Source organism: Rattus norvegicus, chromosome 13 (assembly GCF_021556685.1).
Source record: "Rattus norvegicus strain SHRSP/BbbUtx chromosome 13, alternate assembly SHRSP_T2T, whole genome shotgun sequence".
Classification (NCBI taxonomy): domain Eukaryota; kingdom Metazoa; phylum Chordata; class Mammalia; order Rodentia; family Muridae; genus Rattus; species Rattus norvegicus.
The window spans coordinates 68,383,697-68,410,246 of NC_141546.1; the positions used below are offsets into that span (position 1 = coordinate 68,383,697).

Genomic DNA, 26,550 nt, shown 5'->3' on the forward strand with positions numbered 1-26,550 from the left:
ATGGGTGATATGAGCTTCTATGGGAGACAGGAGTCTGACGGGTTCTAGGGCTTGGTCTCTACAGTAGTGCTGGGAATCCTTTGGAGAGCGGCTTGATTGAGGAGTGTTGGCTTGAGGGAGGGAGAGATGGTTCCCTGGACATCTGAATCAGTCACAGTTTTACCCTCTGCAGCCCACCATTTCCCTCCCAAGAAGGCAGAGGTCTCTCTACTCTTCATTAGCTGAGCTTGATGGCGCGTTCCCCAGCCACGGTTTCCTTTGGTCTCTTCTCTCTTCCACTGTTTGTTTGGGATCTCCTTGTCACCCTCACTGTCTGACTGTGGTTGTAAACAGAGCCAGTAACTGTCAGCCTGGGGCTGGTGCAGTGAACCCATCGCATGAATGTACACTTTAGAATCCTGAGAAGGGTCCTCCCTGCTGCTTAGAAGCACTCTGGGCACTGGCCCAAGCTAGCCAGAAGGTTGTGCTACCCCAGTGGTACTTTACAGACAGAATCATCACATAGCACATTCTCTCTACTCTTCTGAACATCTCCTTTGATCCTGTTTTTGCCAGCACAAGCCCTTGGTAATCCATTGTGCATGTGGCAGAGGGAGTAGTCTGACTTGCCTCTGCATGAGGTGACAGAGGACACTGAACGTTTCCTGCCTAATACCCATCCATGTCTAATATTCTCCTCATCTTCGAGGAACTTGGAGCTGTGCTTGACACAAATTGCCTGGCCCATTCTCAATGCTAAGTCTAAATAAATGGCTTTTCTGGTTGCAGAAGAGAAGGACAACCTTGAAGCTTGGCCAGAAATGTGGGGCTGTTTTTGCCCCTTCCCTTGTTACCAAGTCAATGCCCCTGCCTTCGTGTGGTCAGTGGAAAGCAGACCACCCTCTCTCTCTCCCAGGTTGATGACCTCAGTCACACCCTTGTGCTCTCTGTTCCTGGCTGAACTTGCACGGAGCCACCAGCCCCTGCAGAGTAGCGATTGTAGTCAAGTCATCAGTAAGAGAGCCACACAGGCATTGCCATCCTGCTGGAGCCTGCGGTCCTCCCCCAACTGCGTGGCTGCGCATCATCTGTCAGAGTGCCCCTCTCCCCTCCCTTTGCCTCCCCGCCCCCTCCCCTGCGCTCGCTCGCTTGCTCTTTCCCTTTTCATGAGATGCAAAGCCCGGCGCAGAGCAGAGCCCTGGGAGCAGCATGTTGCAGGAGCTCTTCTAGGGGCCCGAGGTGAGGCGGCCACGCTCCACCACCCTCACCCATGTACCAGGAGAGGGCTGACTCTGTCACTCAGGGCTTCACCGAGCCATGCACAGCGGTTGTCGACACCAGCCACATCTTTCCAGCTGCGCTGCCCACCACCAGACAGGTAAGATGAAAGCCGCTGTTTCTCTCGCAGGGGCTGATGGATTCTTGGACCGGCCAGCTGAGTCTTACTGGGAGAAGCAGGACAGACAACAGAGAGCAGAAAGCCACGTCTCCCGTCATAATCTCCACTTATTTTCTCCTGCTCAGAGCAGGGAGGGCAAGCCCTGCCACCCTGGTCCAGAGTAAAGATGCAGGGATAGCCTGTTCTTTCTAGTTAGTAGAGGATTCTCTTTCTTTCCCTTCCTTTTCTTTTCTATCTGTCTCAACCTCAACTCTTCAGGACCCCCAAAGTCTGCTTTCTGTCAGGCAAGGATCCTGTTTCTGGCCTCAGATTTCTTGGAGGGGGGGGGTTGTCCCTGAAAATATTGTCAGTTGATGTCTGCACCGTGTCACAGGCTCCTTATTTTAGTTCCATTCAGCTCAGCTGTTGTTTGGAACGGGGGTCGCCTGCACAGCAGCCTGGCTGCACGTAGCATCTGTCTTGTTTCTAGTCAGCCAAGCAGGTCGGCTCTGCTGGTGACTAACAGTAAGTGACACATTCCGATGCAAAGGGACTCACAATGACAGTGAGCTGGAGGGAGAGTAAAATGCATCAGAGGGTCCCAGTTCCTAAGTAGCAAGTTAAGGGCACATATACCAGCAACAAGAGGTGGTGGGTTCCTGGTGTGGTAACTGCTGATTTTTTTTCTCTCTTTTTTTCTTTTTCTTTTCTTTTCTTTTCTTTTCTTTTTTTTTTTTTTTGCGTGGGGTGGGGTGGGGTGTCATGTTGGGGTTGTTAGTTTCTGAATTAGAACTACTTGACATCCATCTACTGTCTGGCCATGTATTAAAGATCAGGCTTTCAGGTCCTGGTGTGCTCTCTGTGACTTTGTGAAGCTTCTCTCTGCAGAGATGCAGGAAAGCTTAACCTAGCCTGCAACTTGGCTTAAGTTGGGGACATTTGTTCTTACAGATTTGGAAACCTTTAGGGTTTTCTCAGAGGTTACAGAGAGGGAGGTGGGAGCATGGCCACTATTTCCCAGGTCGGGTCAGTGATTCGGAAAAGTTAAAAATCTGACATCGAACGATGTGGGATTTTGCCCAAGGTGGCGATTATTCTCCTTTTCGAAATCACCCCAGCCCATGACTATCCTTGTAGTAGTCTGGTCTTTGCTGGTGGTTGTCCCTCTCTCTCGGAGTAGGCTTCCTGGAAGGCGTTTGTGTCAGGGTTGGGGCCTGGTGGGTGTCGGGTGAGTGGGGAATAAACTTTCTATGGCCTATAACTCAGAGCTGCCGGGCCAAGGTGAGTTCTACTGGCTATCAGACCCTTTCGGCTTTATTTTATTCCTATTATTATTATTATTATTATTATTATTATTACTATCATTATCATTATTTAATGACACTCCCGCATTAACTACTTTCCTGTTGGCTGTGATAAAATACCCGAGGAAAGCACCTTGAAGGAAGGTTTATTCTGGCTTACAGTTTGAGGTGCAGCCCATCATGGCAAGGAAGATCCGGCAGCAGGAATATGAAGCCGCTGGTCACGTTGTGTCTGCAGTAGATTGCAGAGAACAATGAATACAGACGGTCAACTCCCTCTCTCCTTTTTACTGTCTGGGAGACCAGCCCATAGAAAGTTGCCCGTAGAATGTGGGTTTTTCCTACCTCAACTAGCCCGATCCAGACATGCCCAGAGGTTTATCTCCTAGGTGATTTTTGATCTTGTCAAGTTGGCAATATTATCCATCACAGCGACTAACATCACAAAAAGGAATCTGAAAACACACACAGATTCTGTTTAGTAAATATCCTGCTCATGGTGGCCACGTCTTTCTCTCAGGGCTCAGTGAACCCCAGGGACTGGGTCTTTAGCCACGATAGCCATGTTAGGAGTGCCAGGTGCTCTTCAGAGGTGCTCAAGAGTGCAGCCGACTGGTTAAGCAGAACGTGCTTCATGAAGTCACTCCTCCCTAAAACTGTGATCTCAGCGATGGGGCGACAGGTGGGGGGGGCAGAGAATGTGCTGCTAGGGTAGAAGAAGCTCTGGTGATCCTGGATTGCAGACTTCCTACCACCATCAGCTAATTCCCTGGGGCCCTTTACCCAGAGACACTGAGCAACTTCACACTGGTAATCTGGAAAATGGGCGCAAATAGCAAATGTTGTTACTCCAGAAGGGTTTTGTGAGATTCGGCTAAAAGGAATGAGATAAAATAGCCTCCTGTGCTGAAGATGCCCCGAGAAACTCTGTCCGGGAACTTGCCCTTTGTTATGAGGTTTAATGCCCGAGTTCTTGGGAGATAAGATGAGGCTCAGTGAGGTTCAAACCCACGATCAGATTTGGCTGAGAAGTGAACGCACTGTCTTGACTGCACAAGTGAAACATCTGTGGTGTATGGTGGCCTTCCAGCTGCCAGTATTGGTCCTGACTTATTGGGATCGAAGCCAGGACCTCATTCATTCATGCTGGTCCAACACTCTGCCTGAGTGAGCTACACCCTTTGAGGTGGAGCATTTTCCCCCATGAGTTCCACCTCTGGTGATGCTGACAAGCTCCCGTTGTTCTGCTCCACGACTTGTAGGTAAGAGTTTCCGCTATCCAGAAATACCAGCCCTCTCCTCAGGGTCTTTGTCCAGATTCTCTGCTGCAGTTTCCAACAGTCTTCTGACATTTGCAATAAGCGGTTGCTCTAAGAGGAAGAGTGCCTTGGAGAAGCCGAGTAGCTTTAGGTAAATGCTTAGCCGAGAGGCCTTGCCTGTCAAGGCAAATCTTCAGTGAGAATTTGCTTAACATCTCTGTACATCAAGGTGCACCCACACAGCCCCGTCCCTCCTCCCACCCCCAGGGCCATCACTAATGTGAGCTGGGCATCTATCTTGGAGTGAGGCATCTGAGGGAGAGCACTCATTTCCCAGAGGACTTTGGATTCAAGAGCATACAAAGAGGGTGAGTCGTCAGCAGGGGCCCAGTTTGCACAGCAATATTTCCTGTGGCTACAGCTGTGACACCCTTCTGTTTCATAGTCCAGGCTCTGGTGGCTGTAGGTTTTCTTCTCTGCTGATCCAAGTGGTTGCCTAGGATGATACTTGACGGGAAGACAGAAAGCCATTGCCTGAAGCAGATAAAATAGAGGGTTTGAAAGAGTCTCTCTCTCTCTCTCTCTCTCTCTCTCTCTCTCTCTCCTTCCTTTCCTCCTTCCCTCCCTCCCCCTCTGTGTTTGTTTGTGCGTTCATGCGCACATGTGTACATGTGTGTGTTAAAGCTGCTTCTGCCCACAGTTATGGACCCTGATGGAAAATGGTGAGACTTTTGTTACTGTCTATAAGGGAAAGAAATTGATAACCCAGTCCTGATGGATAGGAAGACAGGATCATGTGTCAACTGTGGCAGTGCCTCCTGCCGATGCTAAGCTGTGGAAGCCAGATCCCCCTATTCCTCATCTCTGGTCCCACCGCCCTTCCCACTACTGCAGCCCCATCTCTATCTCCATTCGGTCTTGGCCTTTGCCTTGTCTGATTGACGCTTATTGTAGGACTTCATGTTTTCTTGAGAAGGAGTAATTGGCAATCCACGTCTGCTTTGACATTTCCACGAATTCTTCTACAATGACAGAGAGGATTGGCTTCATCTTAGTGACTTCAATTTCATAGGTTTAAAAAAAAAGGGGGGGGGCTGGGGATTTAGCTCAGTGGTAGAGCGCTTACCTAGGAAGCGCAAGGCCCTGGGTTCGGTCCCCAGCTCCGAAAAAAAGAACCAAAAAAAAAAAAGGGGGGGGGTGGAATCAAGATCCTAAGGAAAGGCAAGCCTGTCACGAATAGGTAGAATTGGAGCCGGAACCCGTATCCCTGATCCCAGGAAGCCTGTGGCATTTCCATGACTTCATGTTGGCCAGCACCCTGCTCCAGGCCAAGGCATAGTCTCACTTGCTTTACTATTCACAAGGCATTTTGCCACTGTGGTGTTTCCTTGGTTTCAGGTGCCATGCTAAGTGCGAGGGATAGGCAGGTGGAAATGTCTTTTGCCTATGTCATGTGCTTAGGTCACACCAGCATGGCACATGCTTGGCAAAAAGAGTTTCTTAAGGTTCACTTGGATGGAGGAATAAATACATGAATAAATAAATAGATAAATAAATAAATAAATAAATTCCTGTGTCCTTGAAGGAATTGAAGATACCCCACCCTGCCCCTGTGTCTGATAATGAGGTAGTCAAAGCCTCAAGGGTATAGAGGGCACTTGCTACACTGAGATGGGCAAGGGGGGCTTGCTGGAGTTGACGGATGAGTTGGGTCGGGCAAGTCACAAGAATTCTAGGCAGATAGTCTGGAACAAGGAAGGGATAGGGACAAGAGCCCTGGGCTGAGAGAGTGAGCATCCTCAGCGTGTTGGAGTTTGAAGCTCAAGCAGGGGGAATGATGGACAAGCTCTCAAGGGAGGCAAGACCCAGGTCTGAGGGAGTTTGTTTATAAAGGCCTTTATTAAGCTTGACCCTTAGGCTTAAACTATGGAGGGTTTATAAGCTGTGTGGAGAAGGGAGCATAATCATATTTGGGACTTAAACATACCGATCATGGCTGTGAAATGGAGCTGAGTTGAAGGCACATCCCGGGTTGCAGAGAGCAGACGCTGTGAGGAAATCAGCTGGGACCACGAGGAATGAGTCAGGGTAGTGGCGGTAGGGATTCGAGGCAGGAGATAGATTTGAAAACCATGAGGAAATGTAATCAGCATGATTTGATAATTGGCTAAAAGACAGGGACTGAGAGAAGAGGAGTTGCCTCCAATTACTTCTCTATTGTTGGCTTGAATTACTCAGTAGATGGTGGCATCAAAACCCGATCTCACCAATGCCAGAGGGAGCCAGAGGGAACCAGAGGGAACCAAGGGTCAGAGGGAATGGTAGATAACACAGGCCAGGAAAGGGGATGTGAGATGTGTTTGGGTTGTACGTATATGTTTGTATCTGTCGAGCCTGTGGCTACCAGAGGACTGTGTCTGGTAATCCACGGGTTAGAGGAATCTACATGACTGGGGGAGGCCTCAGAGTTGAATAAATGGTCAGTGTACCCAAGGCCACTGAGGGTGAGATTACCCTGGGAGCAGACAGTAGCAGCAGGGCAGACAGTCAAGGTAGAAAGGAAGCATTTATGGGATGGGAAGATGAGGAGCCAGCCAAATAACCGGGGAGAAGGGGCCGCCTGCCCTCAGATCATTAAGCATCTAATCAGGGCTCATAGTTTTCTAATTGCCTCATCAAATTTTAATCATTTTTGTCTGGAATTGGAATGTGATATAAGGTCTGTGTATTGCATTAAAAAAAAAAAGTTGAAAAAAATCATTGTCCAAGAGATGGGATTGATTGTATAACCATGTCTCCCGAATTTGGGTCATTTTCTCAGTGTTCCAAGTTTTAGGAGCCCCAAGGAGCATCCACAGACTTAGGCACCAAAATTTCTGTGGTTTTAAAATTCCTTTCTAGACACATTTAGAAAGGGGAGTTACAGAGACAAGAGAATAAAAAGGATAGAAAGAAGAAAACCCCCGTGGCGAGTAGCTAGGAGACAAATGGAGGCCCAAGAGGGACAAAAAGAATCAAGAAAGAAAACGAAGACCAGAGGCTCTTAAAAACTCAGGAATGTATTATCTCGTATAGTTTGTATTGCCTTGGTGAGCAAGTGGTTAAAAAAAAAAGAGTTTTTAAATAATAACTTCTATAGCCCCTTTCCCACATAGTTTATTAAATAGCTGAGCAGACATCATCTGGGTAATTCCTCTGTGTCAAGCAGGGAAGTAGTAGGAATCTAATTCCCATTTACAGTCGGCCAAGCACTGTTGATAAGGCTGACAGTAACACAAAGGTGCGTCACAATTAAGGGCCACTTGCTACCTGTCAAGCATTGTGGAAAACACCCTATGCTATTACCTCACTTAACCCTGGTAATAAGCCTGTGACATTGGTGTGGTTGCTGTCTTTATTATATCCCACAGTGATTATGACATCCAGAATGGATGACTTGCCCACAGCCATAAGCCTGGAAAGTAATACTTCTGTGATGGAGACTCTGGGCCGACAAGTCCACTGGCCTTTTCCTCAGCTCTGCAGTCTCCACTAGATTAATAACCTTACTTTTAATTTTTTGGTCTATACTTACTCACTGGCAAAGTTCTATTTAAAGGGAAGCCACAGTCACCTCCAAATACAATAACAGAAGACCGTGTGCTGGAACTTACAGAGCAGTCACAGAATCTTTCACTTTATTATTATTATATATATATTCATCTTGGAAAATAGACATGGCAGGTGTGTTTGAGTCTTATGATAAGAATTTTGAGAGTGGTGTGGTGAGTAGTGGTACAATGATGTCTTTAGATCCTGGTCCTCTTGTCTCCCCATGCCAAGGACTGGTCCTGTGGGTAAGCACCACCTGCTATGCCTGACTCAAGGAGAAAATTAAAGTTCAAGGTTTCTTGGCCTCGTTAGTTTAGTTGCTGGCAGAGACCGGCCACGGTACTAACACAGGTCTTTAGTGTTGCGGTGCTAGTTAACGAGCGATAAACAACGGCCCTTTGCTCTGTACTTCTGTGCTTTCCTGCAGACTTACTGCAGGGCTTCTCAGCATTAGCTACCGACCTTCTCCCTGACCCCGTGACCTCCCTTATGGGAACCCAGAGAGGTTATTACAAATTGAGTATCCTGATGCTTGGACTGATGGACAGGGAAAGGGGCTGCTAATGCTCGGAGGGGGATGCTCCCAAGATGCATGTTTCTGTTGTTTTAAAAGCGGGATTTTGGGTCAGGTGTCCCCTTTCTGTCCTGCCCTTCCCTGTGTCCTTCTGATCTCCATGGAAACCCCAAATCAATGTGGCATATGTTGATCCAGGTTTCTACTGTTACTAGGAAGCTGAGTGGTGGAAAATTGCTTTTAAAAGATTTGTGGGAGAGCTCGAGCACCCTGACCAGAATTCAAATCTGACGTCCAGATGACTTTTATTGAAAGCTTTGGAAATGGTGCTGTCCTCCGTGGTATAGCGATAAATAAACACACAGCAGGCATTGGGCAATAAACCTCTTCTTCCGTTGTGGTTTTTAAAAAACATTATAGTGCAGAATTTAATTCCTCTTATCTTCAATTTAATTATATTTGTGGGCCTGTGTTGCCAGGTGCCCCCTTCACTCCTGATTAACTCTACCCTGGACAGATTGGGCTGCTGGGACAGTTTATAAAAGCCTAGGCTACTGTCCCCCGAAGCCATCAGTGTTCTGCTGACCTCAGTCCTGACTAGGAGACTGCAGAAGTCTCAACATATTTCTGCCGTTAAGAAGGCTTGGTGATTTTTCTTTTGTTTTCCTTTTTTTTTTCTTCAAAATTTCAAAATAAGGGCTGACAAGATGGTAGTTGTCACCAACCTAGATACTCCGAGTTTGATTTCTGGAACCGACATGGAGGAAGGAAAGAGCTGACTTCTGCACGTTGCCCTCTGACCCCTATGAATGTGCTGTGGCATGCGTATAGCACCGCCCCATAAACGAACGGAATAAAATTTAAACGAACTCATAAATGACAGCTAGCCGTCGAATTAAACACCTACACTGTATGAAGCAATGAGAATTGGGTGCAAAGAGAGTCAGCAGTAGAGGCTGTCTTCCTGGAGTGGAAATCAATTTGAGAGGATTGGAAAACCTCAAACGAAATGAATGAACTAGGCTGTGGTTCAGGCTGTCAGAATCATCCGGCAAGGTGGCGGGACTGGGATAGAGGGGCTCCTGTAATTGGAGTCACTCTGAAAGAGCTTAGAAAGGGAGCTTTTATCTCAGAGGTAAAGGGATTGGCAAAGGAGCTCCGAAGCTGAGAGGCAGATCCAGGGTAGAGAATCCGAGCGGAGGGAGCAGGTGCATGGGCGTGTATGTATGTATTTGAGAGAGCAATAAAACCAGACAGAGAAGCAGGACCAGCTTATTGTCAGGCAAATAGAGGAGCTGCAACGGAGCCCATCAAAGATTATTATACCGATGATCTGCCTATGGCGTCTGTTCAGTGGGTGACTGAGGTTTGCGGGTGGGCGGGGGAGGAGTGGGGCAGGGAGATCTGTGCTGGGAGCTGAATAACCTCTGTGCCAATGGATGGGAGGTGGGGATGGAACTAAGGAATAACTCAGAAACACAATGATCAGATTGAAACACCGATTTAGCAAGAGGAATGAAGGAGATGCCAGAAATATCTGCACTTGTTACCCCAGGGGTGAGGGTACAGTGATGTCATGGGCAAACACAGGGAGCCCTGCGGGAAAGAGCGGAGGGCTGAGAGCAAGGTTGTGGGGGATACCTGGAGCCTTTGGGCCTGAGGTGCATGGGGCTGCGCAGCAGAGCCCTATGTCTGCAGCCCTCATTGCAGAGCGGTGCTGACTGATCTGTGCCCGGTACGGGGGTTCCGGCTCAAAGTGCTGAAGAACGAAGAACGGAAAGAGCAGAGAGGATTCTGGGTCACCCATGGAACCAGATCAGGGTTGGCCATCACAGCTTTCCTGGGAAAAGCCAGAACTTGGGGTGAGGGCAGTCTTTAGCCAGGATGTCAGGAGCAGCAGCCACAAAAGCCTGACATTACTGGCCATGGCTCTAAGCCTGGGAAACACAGGGGCCAAGTGGGTGATTCTGGCCTTTGGGAACTGTACAATCTTGTCCTTTTCCTGCCCCCATCATCCAGGAAACCACTGCAGCATGCTTAACTCGGAGCCAGCCTAGTGTTTACCTGGCGAGTTTGTTGTCTTGGGACAGGGTCTGTAGCCCAGGCTGGCCCCCTCCCCAGGGCTGAAATGACACCTCATGTCCCTCAGGAGTTCCTCACACAGGCTAGCTCTTTGGAAGGTTTTGGTAGAGCCCTCCCGTTAGACAAGGTTGCATTCGCTTTGTACTTCTCCAAGCTGTGTATTCTATGGTTCCACATTAGTGCCTAGGAATGTGTTGGTAGAAACTTCTAGACTAGTTTTGGTTTTCTTCTTTTCCTCATGTTTCCTATGGCCATATTCTCTTTCCCCTCTGTCCTTTCTTTCCATTTTCTTTAAAACTTTATTAATTACAGTATCTTTCCCAATTCATTTGACTTATTGACTGCATTATTTCTCTAAGGCTAATTGAAGATTCTGATGTCTGGTTAGTATTGATCAGCTCCTGCCTCAGACCCAGGCTCATCTACCCCCTCCCCCTCTCCCCAGTGCCCTTCCTTCCTGGGTATCAGTCAACGGGAAACTCTGAGAAAGCTTTTCCTTGCTTTAGCCCTGGTGGGGAAGAGTCAGCTAATGACTTCACCTTTGTTAAGGGAGGGGCACGGAGACACCAAACTAGACACCAGACATCAGCTCTGCTATTTACAAATGGCTTGTCTCTGTTTTTCCACCTGTGAAAGGGGCTGATAAAAATGTTGGCTTTGTAAATTTGTTAGGAGAATTAAATGAACTCAAGTGCAGTGCCAGGGACAGTGTCTAGCACAACAAAATGATCCTTAAATATTAGCTCTGTGGACTCATCTCAGGGTGCAAACATACCCTAGGTATCTTGGTTATCCATGGAATTTTTTTTCTTATAGTATAAAACACCGGGAAAGGGTCTAGAATGTGAAAAGTTCTCTTTCAGCTTAAGTTTGAATTCTAGCTAGCATCATGTTTCAAGACATCTCACTTGGTAATATGAAGTCGTCTTTGCCTAACAGAGGGATGGTGTGGACATTATTGGAGAGAGACAGTGAGTCACTGTGGGGGCAGTATCCAGATCTCTATTTCATGGTAGCATCAGGCAGTGGATGATTACAGCACATTAATTTCACTGTCAGAACATGGGTCATGCACCAATAGGTACGCCCAGAGACAGTATCCCAGCATGGCACCAGAGCAAAAGCTCCCCTGTCAGAGCCATGAGACAAATTTTGGCCCTTGCGCTGTGACCTTGTATTCTGTCACATTGAAGAAGGAATTTTATCACATCTGGCCTCAGCTTTCTCATTGTGGCATGGGTTAATAATCATCCCGAGTGCGGTACAAGGCATTGTTGACTGACAATACATGAAAATATTTTATACTTAGTAAAGGTGGGTGTGGCTTAGGCCATCCTTGAACTCCTGATCCTACTGCCTTGGCCTTGGGGGTGCTGTACTATCAACCTAGTTTTGCTTTAAATATTTAAAAAAGGTTGAATAAGCTGGACCTGATGGCATAGGCCTATAATTCTAGCTGTTCAGGGGGCCAAGATAGAGGGATAGCAGTTTCAAAGCCTGCCTGGGCTACAGAGTGAGTTTAAAGCCAGTCTAGGGAATTTAAGGAGATTCTGTCTGGGGGAAAAAAAAGAAGGTAGAAGAGGGACTGGGAACATAGCTCAGTGGTAGAGCATGACAGAAAGGTAGAGATACTCTAAGTAAAGCACCTAGAATATCTAAAGCCCTTGGTTCAATCCCTAGCAATGAACAACAATAAATCAGATAAACAAAACAGATTACTTTTATTATAAAGCACTACTTTCTATGGAGATGCCGTCTAACTTCTGTTTTGAGAAATGATTTGCCACAGAGGCCAGGTGTATTTGGAGCTGGTTCCTGAACAGACATGGGAACACCCTTAGCGACTCGGAGTGTGATGGGAAGACAAGGCCCTATCAGGATCCCTGGGTGTGCTGGGTTGCCACCAAGAGTCTCTGCATGGGACCTGAGCACCGGCATGCTCAGCACGCTCCCAGGGGATGCTCGGACCTCTAGTCTGGGTACCACTTTCGGAGAACTAAGACCACAAACAGGAAAAATTGTCCCCTGTGAAAAGAGGCAGGCAGTGTGAAGGTCTATGTGGGTATAGAGGTTTGGAGATAAGATTGAAAGAAAGAAAGAGAGGAACACAGAGATGAGGAGCAGAACGGGGCGGAACAAAGGGGAAAGTCGCACTCCGTCACAAATGCAAGTGGGGGGAGTTGCTAGGTGATGGATGAGGGAAAGAGGTGAGTCTCTACTGTAGGAAAAACCAGGTGAGAGGCAGGAGTTGGAAATCTGCACGTTCCAGGAGGGAGAGGAGGTGGAAATTTTTTCATTAAGGAGTAGGGAACGGTGTGGTTGGTCCTGGTGGGGTGGGTGGGTGGGGGGTGGAGAGAGGCAAGGGGAGAGGTTCCTCTGTCGGGTAAGGGGACAGCTGAGACTTGGCAGAGAGGGGTAATTTCGGGGCTGTATGGTTTGGCTTGGGAGTGCAGTGCAATAGAATTGGGAGAAAGGGGGTGGAATTTAGATGTGCGACCTGCCCCGTAGCTTTCTCCCTCTCTGCATTTATCACATCACATCACACCCAGCAAGACAGGCCCCCTCCTCCTGGCTCATTAGGAGATTTGATTCGGCTTGGCTCCTGCTGTCAGCAGCTGTCTGGGGCAAGATCTTTATGCTCCGTGCTCCCCGGTGCAGCCACCAGCCTCTCAGCCTCCCAGCCAGCAGCAGAGCTCATTAGGAAAGTACCCTTCCCTGGATCTTCAGCTACCTGGCGGCCTGAGAAGAGTTAATACCTACTTTTGGCTGGGGGGCAGAGCAGCTGCCATGGGCTGGGGAGAGACTTCTCCCTGAGCTGCAGCCAAAGGAGCTGTAGGTTAGTGAGGCCAGAGGAGGAAGGCGCAGGATGCATGCCAGGTCAGCTCTGCTTGGGGGCATCTCCTGCGTCCTGCCAATGAGGATGGGCGTGCAGACTGTGCCCGGGAGCTGAGCCGCCGCCTGCTGGGTGTAGGCTGCTTCAGTATTTACTGGATGTGACAAGCAGAGAGAAGAGCTTTTGGGGCCGCTCGCTGCCTGGCTCAAGTGGTGGGAGGTGTGTTTGTCCGTGCATGCTCATGTCTATGTGTATGCATGCGTGAGCCTATGTGTCCCTGCCAACATGCCTTCCACCTGCCAAGGATTTCACTGCTAAAAGAAAGATCTACTCTTTCCTCAGAGCTCCTTAACCAGAAGCATCTCTGACCATCCACTTGGCAAAAACCTGCAGGCCATGAGGACCGGCCAACAACAGTAAGTATTGGCTCTGCCTTTCTCCCTTTTTTTTCCTGAGGTGTTGGAAAGCTGGTTGCAATACACATATTTAATTAATCTTCCTCTTCATGCATATTGATTGCTTTCTCCCCGTTGAGCTTAATTTCTCTTCCCTTCTTTATAAATCTTTGCTTTTTTTCCCCCCTCTTATGCCCTCTCTCCACCTTGGATGTCATCTTTTTCTATGCTGTCTGCTCCAGTCACTTGTGACTTGGTGCCCACTTCTAAGGATACATACACTAAGGGGTTGGGGGGGGGCGACACATCCATCTTTGAACTTCCCAGGTTCTGGGTAACCCCTTATCTGTCCCTTATAAGTCAGTCTGGGGCTAAGTGGGGATAAGAGCCCCGAGGGTTCTGGATCCTAGAATAGACAGGCAGCTGGGGCAGAGCGTCCAGCTGGTTCTGATTTGTGAGTCCAAAGAGGACCTCTCTCACGGGGTGCCTTGGGAGGCACAGGGGTTGGGGGGGGATGGTGCTGGAGAGGAGACAATTGGATAGCACCAGAAAGCCAGTGTGGGCTGACATCAGGAAAGGCAGAGAAGAGAGGCAGTCAGGGACAGAGCCAATAGTCCCCTGCCCTAAACGACCTTGCCTGTGGTATATACGGGCTGTGACCTCTGGTGTGCTCAGCTACAGAATAATGAAGGCCCCTGGCAAGATCGCCTCCCCCCCTCCCCTGGGAACATATTCTATAAACAAGAGGAAATGAGGCGTAGGTGCCCCAGACATGCTTCCTGGAGACCCTTAGCTCTGTAAAGGGCTTTGATAGCCTCACTTTTGGAAAGCAGGTGCGATCCCAGTTAGGACAATGATTAAGGAGATGTCCCCTGTTGTTGGAGAACATGACCCAGTGGGATGAGCCTTTACACAAAGCCCGAGTTTTGTTTTTGTTTTGTTTGCAGTGTTGATAAAGTCATCCGTCCATTTTGTTAATGACATAATTACTCTGAATGTGATGTGTAAAAGTATTCTGTGAACTGTTTCAGGGTAATACCAAAACCATTTAAATGGCGCAGTCACACAGGATTCTTATTTATCCAAATTAGGTTTCTTTTAAAATGGATTCTACGTTTGGTGGCAGGGTTCCCCAGGGGAACCTTTTATGGATAGGCAGGTAGCTCTATCCTATCAGCTCTCTTTTGTGGGAACAATGGTTTGAAACACTGCCAATGACACCCAGGGGAAGAAGAGGCTACAAGCCAATCACCCTTCAGCCTCCACATACCCTTCCCCCACCCCCAAATCTTCCCTGGTTTGGGTCAAGAATGGGCCAGGCTGAGGAAGGCTCACCCCCTCCCCGTATGAGCTAAAGTGACTTGCATATTCATATCTTCGGCCTGTGTCTGGGATCCTTGCCAAAGAGTATACCCAGTGGTGAGGGTGTCTGATGGCTTACCTCCAAGTTCCTTCAACCCCCCTCCTTGCTCCCCTTTTCTCAAACGCTGGCTCATTTCCACCTGGGACAGGTGTCCTTGGAGGGAGGTGGGAACCAGAGCAGCATCCAATCAGATTATTTTGGAGCAAGTGCTGACCTCTCGTTCCTGGTCTCTTCCGGGCTGGTCACTTGGGCATCAGTCTTGTGAGATAAAGAGAACAGTAATTTTTGGGTTGCAGGCCCATGCCTCCCTAAGGGTGCTGTCCCAATTTTGGTTGATGGCCAGTGGTTGGGGAAGTAGGAACTTCTGACCAACAGTGGAGCCACCTGGCATTTGCTCCTGTCAGTCTTTGGTCGGCTGCCCTTGCTAAGAATGTGCTGACGTTTGGTGGGGTGCTGTGGGAAGTACTCAGATGGTGGAGAGCCATCAGAAGGGTGTATCTTACAGACAGATGTGAGGGGGTGAACCCTCTTACAGCAGACTCTTTGATTTTAGGTGAGAGGACGTGAGAGGGTAAATCCCTGAACCCAGCAGTCTTATTTCCTACCCTGACGTCCCTGCAAACAAGCCCAAGGGGTAACCATAAGCGGATGCCTGTATGGCTGCCTTACTGATGCCACGCAGGTAATGAATTGATGACCTGTCTTCTTGTCCCTGCCCCTCTCTTCTTTGCTCCTCCTTCCGGTCTCTCATCTCTCCTGCTGTAAAGCTCTCTGTGGTCCTCTTGCACTAGTTCTGCTGGGTGTCCAGTGTGTGCACTGTGCTATTCTTGCCTTTGTGCTTCTTACAAAGTTATAGCCTAGTAAGGCAGACCTGCGCCCCACGCAGGTCCTGGTGATTTGGTAGAAGCTCTTGGTGGTGACTTTAGGGGTAGATAAGGGCCATGAACTTGTTTGAAATTGTGAGTTACTGGGACAGGGGTTTGTAGCGAAAGATGAGGATATGATCGCCCCTCTTTTCCTTTTCCTTTTTCTTCCTTTCTTCCTTCTCTCTCTGGCATTTCTTCCTTCCTCTTTCCCTCTCCTTCCCTTCCTTCCTTCTGTCCTGGCTTCCTTCCTTCCTTCCTTCCTTCCTTCCTTCCTTCTTTCCCCCTCTTAACCTCTTTCTCCTGTGTCTGCTTCTATAATTTCCTCCCTGGCTAAGGAGGTTGTTATTCAGCTCTTGACTAGAAATAGAGAAAACCATTTTGCCTCAAGTAAATTTTCTTTCGTGAACTATTTGAACACCTCAGAGAGGTCTTGGGAGCAAGCAGTGCCCTTTAAACTAGCCTGTTCGAAACTTTGGTGCATAAATGCTGGTGTGAATTTGCCTCTTTTCAAGGGTTCTGTTTGTCGCTCTTGAGGTAGGGACCTAACCATTTTTATGATTGATGATCCTAAGGCACCGGAGTCAGCTTGGGCACGAGTCAGGTTGGGGCCTGACCCGTGGTTCGGACTGAGCTTGAATTCTCAGCAGTGATGATTCATAGGGCTTTTAATCAGTTGCTTGAATGGCCCGGGTACCCTGTGATTTGTAAGAGTGAATGGACACAGAAGGTGCTCTCTGTTTCAGGAGAAAGAAGAGCTGTCGCAAGCCTTTTGAAATGCCACAGAATAGATGGCAGCTCTGTGCAGCCTGCCTGGGAGGAGAGGTGGGGCAGAGACCTGCAGGCAGATTTCCTGTGGGAGAGGATATTTCTGGAAACTTGGATGCTCCAGCTGAGGGGGCTCTGCCGAGATGTGCTGTGGAATACAGATGTCCATCCCTGCCAAGTATGGTGCCATCACAGTAGACAAATGTCAGATAAGATTTTTGTGAACGAAGACAACGAACTGGCCAGGGAGTGGAAATCCATTTGAAGTTAATGGAAGTGAACAAATTAGATGGCCCCTAAGTCCCCTATCTAGTTTTAGGGTTTGTGAAAAAGAGGGAAAGGAAGACAGGCCGGAAGGACTTGCTACTGGCGTGCGAAGATGACCTGTTGTAGGGCTGTTTCCATGGTGATATCTGCCATGATGCCTATGGTAATTCCTTTTTCAAGTCAGTCTGGTTATACCAATGCGCCCCCCCCCCCCCCAGTTTACTTTTGCCCTCAGTGGGAGGAATTGTGATGATTATAGGTAAGAGGTTAGCAAACTTCTGTTGTCATGAACCTGAGAGTAAATATTTTCAGCTTTCCTACAGGCCAAGCATACGGCCAATGTTGCAGCTACCTAACTTTGCCCTTGAAGTTGAAATCATTTTTAGACCGCGTGAGAGCAAATGGTGGTGGTCTGTTCCTGTAAAGTCATGTATATACACACCTGTAGGAAGGTAGTTTGCCAGTCCCTGGAAGAAGGTAAATAGTGCAATTTAAGCAGGCATAAAGGACTGTGGAAGGGGACACTGGCTCTCCTCTTTGGGTGGCATCCATTGGTATTCCATTCCTGCTGGTCTGGAGCCATTTGTGTACTGACAGGTGGGATGGGCTGAGAGAAACCGTTTGGGGACTGACCTGCCTCTAAGCCCCCCACTCTGTGCTCTGACCCTTTCTGGTGCGCACCCCTGCATTTTGAGTCACCCCTCTCCCCTGTGTGCCGGCCCTGCTTTCATGGCTTCATAGCTAGTTAGGTGCTGCCGCCACCACCAACCGTTTCGCTTTGCCCTGCTAGCTGGAAAGCAAAGTGCGATTGTTACTTTGTAACTGCTGTGTTTCCACTCCCTACAGAGAATCCTAATTTAGAAGTTCTCCCAAGCTAATGACCGCCACTGCCTTACCATCAACTTACCACATCAGCTTTAAAAAGCTTTCAGCCTTTAGGGGAAGGGCAGAAGAAGGGCCCCACATCTATTATTGCTATTTCTATAGTGAAATAAGGTGTGAGTGCTGCCCTTGCTTCTGCTCTTGCTGATGGACTTTTCAGGGGCCACCTGGGGTGGGCAGGGCAGCAGGTCCAGGGCATAGAGCTGGCAGTTGTGGCCATGACATCCCCTTCCTTCTGCCCCCACCCACTGCAGGAACAAAGGCATGAGGACTCGACTGGGATGCCTGTCGCACAAATCGGACTCCTGTAGTGACTTCACAGCCATCCTTCCTGACAAACCCAACCGCGCTCTCAAGTGAGTACAGCATGGCTTGCCTTGCATTCCTGGGTTCCCACACTCTGGGGTGTTTTTGGGACCTTGTTCTCTAGCAAGTAGTCGACCAGATAAACCATAGGACCATACATTCTGTGGTCTTTTTGCTACTCCTACACGCAAGTGATAAAAAGACATAGCTCATGTGGGAAACTTCGTTCTCCTAAGAACCCATCCTTCCCATCGTGCCTAAAGCCTCCCTGGATAGGGAAAAAGAGTACTTCTCAATTCTACACACTTGTCAACCTGAGCTCTCAGTTTGGAGATAAGCATCCAACGTTACCCTAAAAATACGCTTAGATTCAGAGCATCTGGATTCAGCACCTGCTTTGCGCAGATGCTGTACTCAATGATGTCACAGATGTCACCTCACCTCACCCTCCCCCACCTCTGCGAGGGGATCGCTGTCTCCATTCCAAGAGGTGAAGACTTTGAGGTGACAGGAAGAGGTAGAGTTTGTGAGCTGAGCCTAACTCTTTTGTCTCTGAGACTAGTCACCCGGCCCCCCACCACCACCACCATCACCTTGACATCTTGAAATTGCATAGGTACACACCTTTATTGCTCAGACCAAAAGTAAATGTATAGGATTCTGAATACCCACCCAGGTTGATTCTCTTTCCAGGTACTGGGGAAATGAACCTAGAACCTCATTATAACCAGTAGGCACTTTACCTCTATGCTGTAGCCCCGCCCCCCACCTAGAGGTCTCCCCAACCTTTAGTTCACAGCAGTAGAATTGCAAGACTCCCGGTATGGTATGCATTTGCTCTCCACCAATCCAAGGAGTCCTGGGCAGAGGCGGGCTGATGGCTGGGGGAGAGGCGACAATGACATGTCAGAAACACTCAGAGATGTTCTTGCCTCCCAGGAGACTCTCCACAGAAGAAGCGACGAGGTGGGCAGATTCCTTTGATGTGCTTCTCTCTCACAAGTGTAAGTAGAATTCAGGCCGCGTCACACTGAAGGAAATCAGCCATGTGGATAAAGAGGGAGCGAATGCTGCCCGGGCTCCAGGACACAGTGCTGAGGCAGCAGCCCTCCATGGTCTTGCACACAGCAAGAGGAGCAGATGGCTGAGAAAACTGGTGTCTTAAATGCAGTTAGGTTAGGCCTGTGTTCTCCTGTTTTCTCTATTCAAACCAGTCCCCAGAGGCCCCAGGTTCTCCGTCATTTTATTACATTATGTTATATATATATGTAATTTATCAGGTCTGTGCTCTCGTTATTGACCTATCTTGGTTACTGGATACTTGGTAGTCATGGTGGAGTCCTTAGTTTAGTTTTGGTTTTGTTGCTGTCTTTTTGTTTTTTTTTTAGCAGATGCCTTTATAAGAGACTTTGCTTTCCAGGTCGGGGAAGGTAGCTCAATGGTTGAGTCCTTGTCTAACATGTGTGAGGCTCGGGATCCAGATCTCTCCAATCCTTTTCTTGAAACAGGGTGTCTTATAGCTTAGGCTGGCCTAGACTTTGCTATCTAGCCAAGGATGGCCTTGAACTTGGGATTCTCCTGCTTCCACCTGCCACCTTCCAAGCCCTGAGATGGCAGGCAAGTCTCACCGTGACTGGCTGCTCAATTTTGACCAGAGAGGATTCAGTTTAGGTCACTGGAGTGCTGAGCTGACTGGATGCAGAGGACTTCAGTTCCAGGCTAGGTCTATAAGGGAAAATGGTCCCCTTCCCCCTAGTCATTGGAGAGTGATGGCTACTTAGTCAAATGAACATCGTGTGTATTTTAGCAATCCCGTGGCTCGACAGGATACCGGCTGCGTGTGTCCCCCCTCCCTGTCCAGAACTCCCCCCTGCCCTCTCTACCGCCTCCTCTGTCTCCTCCGTGTTCAACTGCTGTGTCTTTTGTTTCCCACAAAGGCAGGGAGGGTCATGCACATCACAGGGTACAGAGGACAGTTTAGCATTAGGCAAACTTTCCAGCTCTTCTCTCTCAATGTCGTCGTCGTCAGCAAGTCGAAATTCCTTGGGCTCTGAATCTCTCTGGCATTAAGCTCATGGAAGTGGCAAAGCAGGGGCGGGAAGGAGAGAGGGGGTGTTCTGAGGCGACAGGAAAGTTGCAGACAGACATTCAGTGTTCTCTCTCAATTCGTCATGGCAGCACGAGATCTGGGAGCAGAAGGGCTGCCTGTGTTTTTCCTACATTGGGGAATGCATTTCTGGACAATTAAATGGAAGGCTGTGGTTGGGATTCAGATCTGCCCTCAATAGTTGACCTGGCTTGGTTACTGGATGCTGAGGTGGTCATGGTGGAGTCCCTTGGTTTTTAGCAGATGCCATTAAAAATGACTTGGCTTGCCTGGGTCTGGAAAGGTAGCTGAATGCTGAGGCTCTGGGTTCAATCCTCAGCATTGCATCATCATCATCATCATCATCACCACCACCACCATCACCACCACCATCATCATCACCATCATCACACCATCACCATCATCATCATCACCACCACCACCACCATCATCACCATCATCATCCCCATACTACAAGAACAAGAAGTGATTTTGCTCTTAATTTGATGAAATTATGTCCTCTGACTTTGCTTCTTGTTCTTAATAAACAAATTAAGAAATACTTTGTGTGGGTGTGTGGGTGTGTAGGCTTGTGGGTTCATGCCTGCCTCAGGGCACTTACTGAGGTCAGCAGATAACTTCTGGAAGTTGGTTCTCTGTTTCCACCGTGAGGGTCCTGGGGGTTGAATTCAGGTGTCAGGCTTGATTGCAAATGCCCTCACAGCTAGCTTGCTACTATCTGCATCTTTGTTATTATTATTATTATTATTATTATTATTATTATTATTATTATTATTATTACTGAGACAGTCTTTCAGTCAACCTGGAGCCAACCAGTTAGGCAAGATTAGCTGGCCAGTGAGATCCAGGAACTGTCCAGCCTCTTCTTTCACACTCCTTGTTTTATGTGGGTGCTGGGGGTCTGAATTCAGGTCCTCAAGCCAGCACCACAAGCACTTTACTAACCGAGCCATCTTTCCACCTGAACAAATACTTCTGAGTAGATTTAAAAACAAGCTGCAATATCCAAGAGTGAGTGCACATTATAAAATGCTGGTGACTTTTGGTTTTCCATGGGGTATACTTAGGCAGGAAAATAATTCAGTGTGGGGTCTGCGGCATACGTGACACACAGCCGAGCCCCAATAGGAAGATCGCAGGGTGAGTCTGCCCAGGTAGTGGCATAGCCATGATGCCATTTAGGATTAGATAGGAATTACTTTTTCTATTGATGGTTTTCCCGGAGTCATGCTCTGCAGTTGGAATGTCACCACCACCCTATGTCTTCTTTTCGAGCTGGCTTTGATTCAAGGTCATCCTCAAGTTCCATTTCTATTTCAGCCTCAGCTCAAGTCCCTCAGGCTGTTCCCTCATTCTAAAACGGGGTTAGAGATGCCTGCTTGCCACCGCCGGCAGACAGGAAACGAAACAGGCGATTGTCAGAACTGTGGCCTCTTTCCTCAAGATGTGATGTAATGATACCACGGCTCCATTTTCTTTATGATACGTTTATTTATTAGATGCAAAACACAGACCTCAACAGTGAACTTTGTGTCCAATTAGCAATAGTAAGCCAGCGTGAGACCTAGAGGTTCAGTGACTCTTAGGATCTGCAGATGTGTGGTCCTCTTGTCAAGGAACACTTTGGTTTCCAGGAACACTGTGGTCACAGCTGGCACCAATTTGCTACTTTGCCAAAGTACTAAAAAAAAAGAAAAAAGAAAAAGAAAAAAAAAACCCACTGTTTTTGAATGAAAGGTCTTTAATTCTTGGAGTTCAAGGTTTTTTTTTAAATTATTATTATTTCTGTTTAATATAGAAATAAAAAGGCAGCGATATGAGAGTTCTTAGGAAGAAAAGGGTATTTAGGGTCACTGGTAGAAGAACCTCAAGCTTTTAAGGTTTGGATATTTATTGCCCTTGAAAGCTGTGAAGCAACCAGAGCCCAGACCACCTTAAAAGGCGCTGACAGCTTTCTAAAACTCTAATGAATTTGGGTTGGTGTTGTGACTCAATCAGGGCTGATTAAACGTCTTCAGTGGGATTTCACATGTGCAGGTCCCCAGCAGCACTAATGGGATGTGTGCAGAATTTCCGATTAAGACAGCTAGTAACCTAAGGAGTAAAGTGTACAGAACCCCTGCATGGCTGGCATCCAGAACAGCGGGGGGTTAGTCTAGAACCCACTCCTCTGTCCTTCTTCACACTGAGGTCTCTGTCCTCCCCAGGCCTTTTATTCTATGGAGTCAGGTAATTATCCACCGCCACTCCCACCCCTTCTCAACCTCTGGAGCTCTTTGCTCCCCTTGTTCCGGTGTTGTTCAGTTAGTTCTTAAAGGTTCGCTTATTCATGGTGCACACAGCCTGTGCAGCAGGGAGGTAGCACACGAGAAAGAGGCCCACAAGAAAGAGGCCGTGGTCTCTCTCTGATGGAGAGTGAAGGTCTCAGAACTCGGGCTCTCAATGCTCATGGTAAGGCAAGGAAAAGAACCAGTGTTCCTGTCTCTGGACAGGTAGCCTCGGGACTGCAAACAGAATCTTGACTTATAGCACAGCTCTCACACCCCGCTTCATCAGTGCCGGAAGTCCTACTTGTCTGGGATGATGGGACTTCTTTGGGACATTTAAGTGATGAATATGAGATGGTGGCAGATCTACGATCCTGATTGCATGTGCATGTGTGTGTGCGTGTGTGTGCATGCGCGTGTGTGTGTGCATGAGTGTGTGTGTATGTGTGTGTGCGTGTGCGTGCATGTGAGTGTATGTGTGTGTGCATGTGTGTGTGGGTGTGTGCGTGTGTGTGTGCGCATGTGCATGCATGCATGCATGTGTGTGTATGTGTGTGTGCACGAGTGTGTGTATGTGTGTATTGTGTGTGCATGTGTGTGTGCGTGCGTGTGCGCGTCTCATTTACTCCTGGAGATTGAGGTAGCCCTAATAGAAACCTCAGCTATTTAGGAAACCCGATTTCTCACTTGTCGGACAAAGGAGCTGGAACTGGATGTGTCAGAACTGAGCTCAGTTCTGCCCTGGTCCCAGGGTGTTCTCTGGAACAGACATGGAGGCTGGGTGATAACTAATCACCTGTGGCAGGTGGTTTGGCTAAATACCTATGCCAATCTGGTTACCTAAGTGTGTTTTTATCTGAAATGGTCCCAGCAACCAGAAGGGGGACCAAAGTACCTGTGTTCCTCTCCCTTTCAAGCACTGCATAGGCTCAAATCTCAGGGGAAAAAGGCCACTTTACTACCTTTAAAACCTTAGAGTTTAAAAAAAGCATGTGGGAGGAAAACACTTAGAGTAGTTCTATTCTCCATCCTATTTGTTTACAGATGAGCACAGAGGAAAAGCGCTCATGGAGCCTAAGAGGTCATCACTTGCTAAGTGCTTACCTAAAAGCCAACAAACACAACTGAAATCGGCATCACTGGTGGCTTCATTAACTAGATGGGTTTCTAATATGTGCTAATTTGGAAGCTTTTCCCTGTTCACCCAGATACAGTTAGACTTGATATCTGAATTGTGCATGTAGTCTGCCCTGGAGGGGGGGGATCTGAGTGTGTGTGTGTGTGTGTGTGTGTGTGTGTGTGTCTAGAAGTCTTTCTTCTCTGAAGCTAATAACTAACAGAACCAAACCTCCCAATTTGTGGGAAATCTATTCTGTCAGGCAACTTGAAGACAAGAAAAAAAAAAAAAAAACCAACAACAACAAAAACGTGTGTTTACCTTTTGCTTTTATTTTTCACGTAGTTCAGGCATGTGCTTATTTATCCTGCTTTTAGAGGGATATTTAGCTCTTAACTCTAAAGAAATATTCTCTTTCTGATTTTTCCCTTTCTTTCCTCTTTCCATTCCTCCCTCTCCTCTTCCCTCTTCCTCCCCTCCCTCCCTCTCCTCTTCCCTTCTTTCCCCACCACTTTTCTCTTTTTCATCCTCTTGCCTTTGCCTTGCTTCTGCACCCCCTCCCCCTTTCGGACGTACAATTTGAGTTACAGTTACTGCCCAGCACCTCCCCTCTGGGACCAATGTGGAAGGTGGTCGTGTTGGATAGTTTGCATGGAATCTGAGGGAAGGCTTATTCACTTGGCCCCACTGGCCCCAGGGAATGATACGTTAGGGAAGTAAGTCCTTTCACAGTTGCAGCATTGTCTGTCTCTGTAAACCAAGACCAATGGAGACTGTGGTGCATAGAACTTAGCCCCCTTTCAGGGAATGTTTGAGATATAAAAACACAAAGTAAGCTGCTCACACAGCTACTACGTAAATGATCCCAAACAAATGATCAGATAAAAATGAAATGATCGGCTTGTGGAAGACTTGACATTGTTCATCCAGGCAATCTTTAGCTCTAGGGCAAATAGGGAGGCTTCCACTCACCATGCAACTTTCCCCATACTATCTAGAGTATGGGGACTTCTAGAGAAGTCTTATTCAAAGTGTGAACCAAGGCATCTGCAGCAACACCTGCAGGAGCTTGTAAGAAATAACATTTTTAAATCTTATCTCAGACCTGTGGAACCAGAATCCCTGGGGACTGGAGACTGGAGTACGGTTTTCCCAGGAGTCTTCCAGAAATGCCAAGTCCCCTGGAAGCTTGGGAAACTCAGCTTTCAAGCACAAGTATGCAGAACAGGAAAGGACAGTGTCCTGGTGGGGTGGGGTAGCCCAGGCTGTTGGAGAAACAGAGTATTTGTGTTGTATGGAGGGCCTTGAGGCCTCAGGGTGTCACCTGCCTGCAATGGAGCATCCAGATCACAGGTCCTACATGTGTGGTGTGGAGGTTCCCATAGGTAGTCAAAAGAAAAAGAAAGAAAGGGACGAGAGAGGGAGGAAGAGGGGGAGGGAGAGGGGGGAGAAAGAGGGAGAGAGAGAGAGAGAGAGAGAGAGAGAGAGAGAGAGAGAGAGGAGATAAAACAAAAGGACAGAGGCTGAGTGGAGATGGGTGGAACTCTTCTGTCATCACATCTGCACGCTGTAAGCATCCCTTGTATCTTGCTGGGGGGAGCACCAGGACTAGGGCAGCTCTTGGATACCTCTAAAAGGTCTGAACAGAAGCAGCTTTGCAAGTTCCTGACTCCCCCATTCCCTCCTGTCCCGTATCAGCTCTGTGACCTCATGCCCATCACCGAACGTCAAGGACTCAGTTTTCCTCATCTGTGAAAGGGGAATGAAGGTTTGTATGGTGTATGGATTCAATACGTTGCTGCTCCCCAAATGCTATACAAGGTGATTGGTACAGGAAGGCCGGATAAAGGATAGCTGTCTGATGGTTTTTGCTATAACACATTGGCTGACTGGGAAAATATGCATCTTGTGAGTCCCACGTGCCTGAGCTAATGTAAAGTTTACTGATTCTATGGACAGCTTGAGGCAGCAGATGAGCGGCAGAGTGGGAGTTCCCAGGGCGACTGGATGCTTCTTCCTACTCAGCCCTCCTGAGCGGTTAGGATTCCCTCTCATCTTCCTCCCCACCTTCCCTAGCGAATGTAGGAGAACCCTGCTGGGGTTGGTGGGGTTTTTACAAGCCTATGGGGGTAAAATCTGGTATGTGCCCTTGTTTGAGAGTCCCAGCAGCATTCTTCCATAGAACACATCTGAGAAATACTCTTCGATACTGAATGTGGAGATCTTTTAGGCTATGGACTGGCCTCTGTGAAGCTTTCCAGTGTTTTGCTGCTGCTGCTGTTGTTGTTGTTGTTGTTGTTGTTGTTGGTGGTGGTGGTGGTGGTGGTGGTGGTGGTGGTGGTGGTTTTGTTTTTCGAGACAGGCCTCCACTATGTAGCCCCGGCTGTCTTCTAACTCATTCTGGCCTTGAACTCACAGAGATCTGCCTGCCTCTGGTTCCCAAGTTCTGGGATTAAAGACAGTGCAACCACCACCTGGCTTTATAGTACTTCTTTACTGCATTACTAAGATCACTGGGATAGCAGCTGTAAGCCCTGTATGGCCTTTCTTCTGCTCCTGTATCTTAAGAATAGGAAGTCTGATGATATACTGGGTTTTTTTTTAATTTTTTAATTAGATATATTTCTTAACTTACATTTCAAATGTTATTCCCCTTCTCGGTTTCCTATCCATAAGCCCCCATTCCCTGCCGTCCCCCTCCCCCATACAAGTATTCCCGCTATACATCCCCCTTATTGCCCCCCCATATTCCCCTGCACTGGGGGTCTAAACTTGGCAGGACCAGGGGCTTCCCCTTCCCCTGGTGCCCCAACAAGGCTATTCTCTGCTACATATGCAGTTGGAGCCCTGGGTCAGTCCATGTGTAGTCTTTGGATAGTGGTTTAGTCCCTGGAAGCTCACATACTGTTATTCTAACACACACACACACACACACACTATATATATATATATATATATATATATATACATATATATATATATATATCAGTAAAAAAGAGATCATTTAAGAAAACCAGTAATTGTTAAGTGTGAGATTATAATTAGCAACACAATTGCTGGCCAGCAAATATCATAACTGGCAATAGTTTGTTCCCTAAGTAAAATCCATATACAAATCTCGGTTAGCCACAGTAATTTACTTCAAAACCTTTGTCTCACAGATGACACAGAGGAACAGAGGAAGATTCTGACCCTGATGTGATTCTCACTGCAAATTCCAATCAGTGGCTTGGTCTTGGTTCCGAGTCAAACAGGATTTGTCCTCTCCAGTAGCT

General features: G+C 47.9%; 1 protein-coding gene across 5 annotated transcripts in view; it reads left to right on the forward strand.

The window, feature by feature from the left end:
- The first annotated feature begins 1,154 nt into the window (after positions 1–1,154).
- Rgs8 (regulator of G-protein signaling 8) overlaps positions 1,155–26,550 on the forward strand; it is a 43,876-nt gene continuing 18,480 nt past the window's right edge. The window contains exons 1-5 of one of the 5 annotated variants that reach the window (XM_087581507.1): positions 1,155–1,357; positions 13,283–13,356; positions 15,252–15,380; positions 17,733–17,834; positions 18,724–18,788. In XM_087581507.1, the coding sequence (XP_087437633.1) occupies positions 15,355–15,380; positions 17,733–17,834; positions 18,724–18,788 (193 nt within the window). In that variant the 5' untranslated portion in view covers positions 1,155–1,357; positions 13,283–13,356; positions 15,252–15,354. 5 annotated transcript variants of the gene reach the window in all.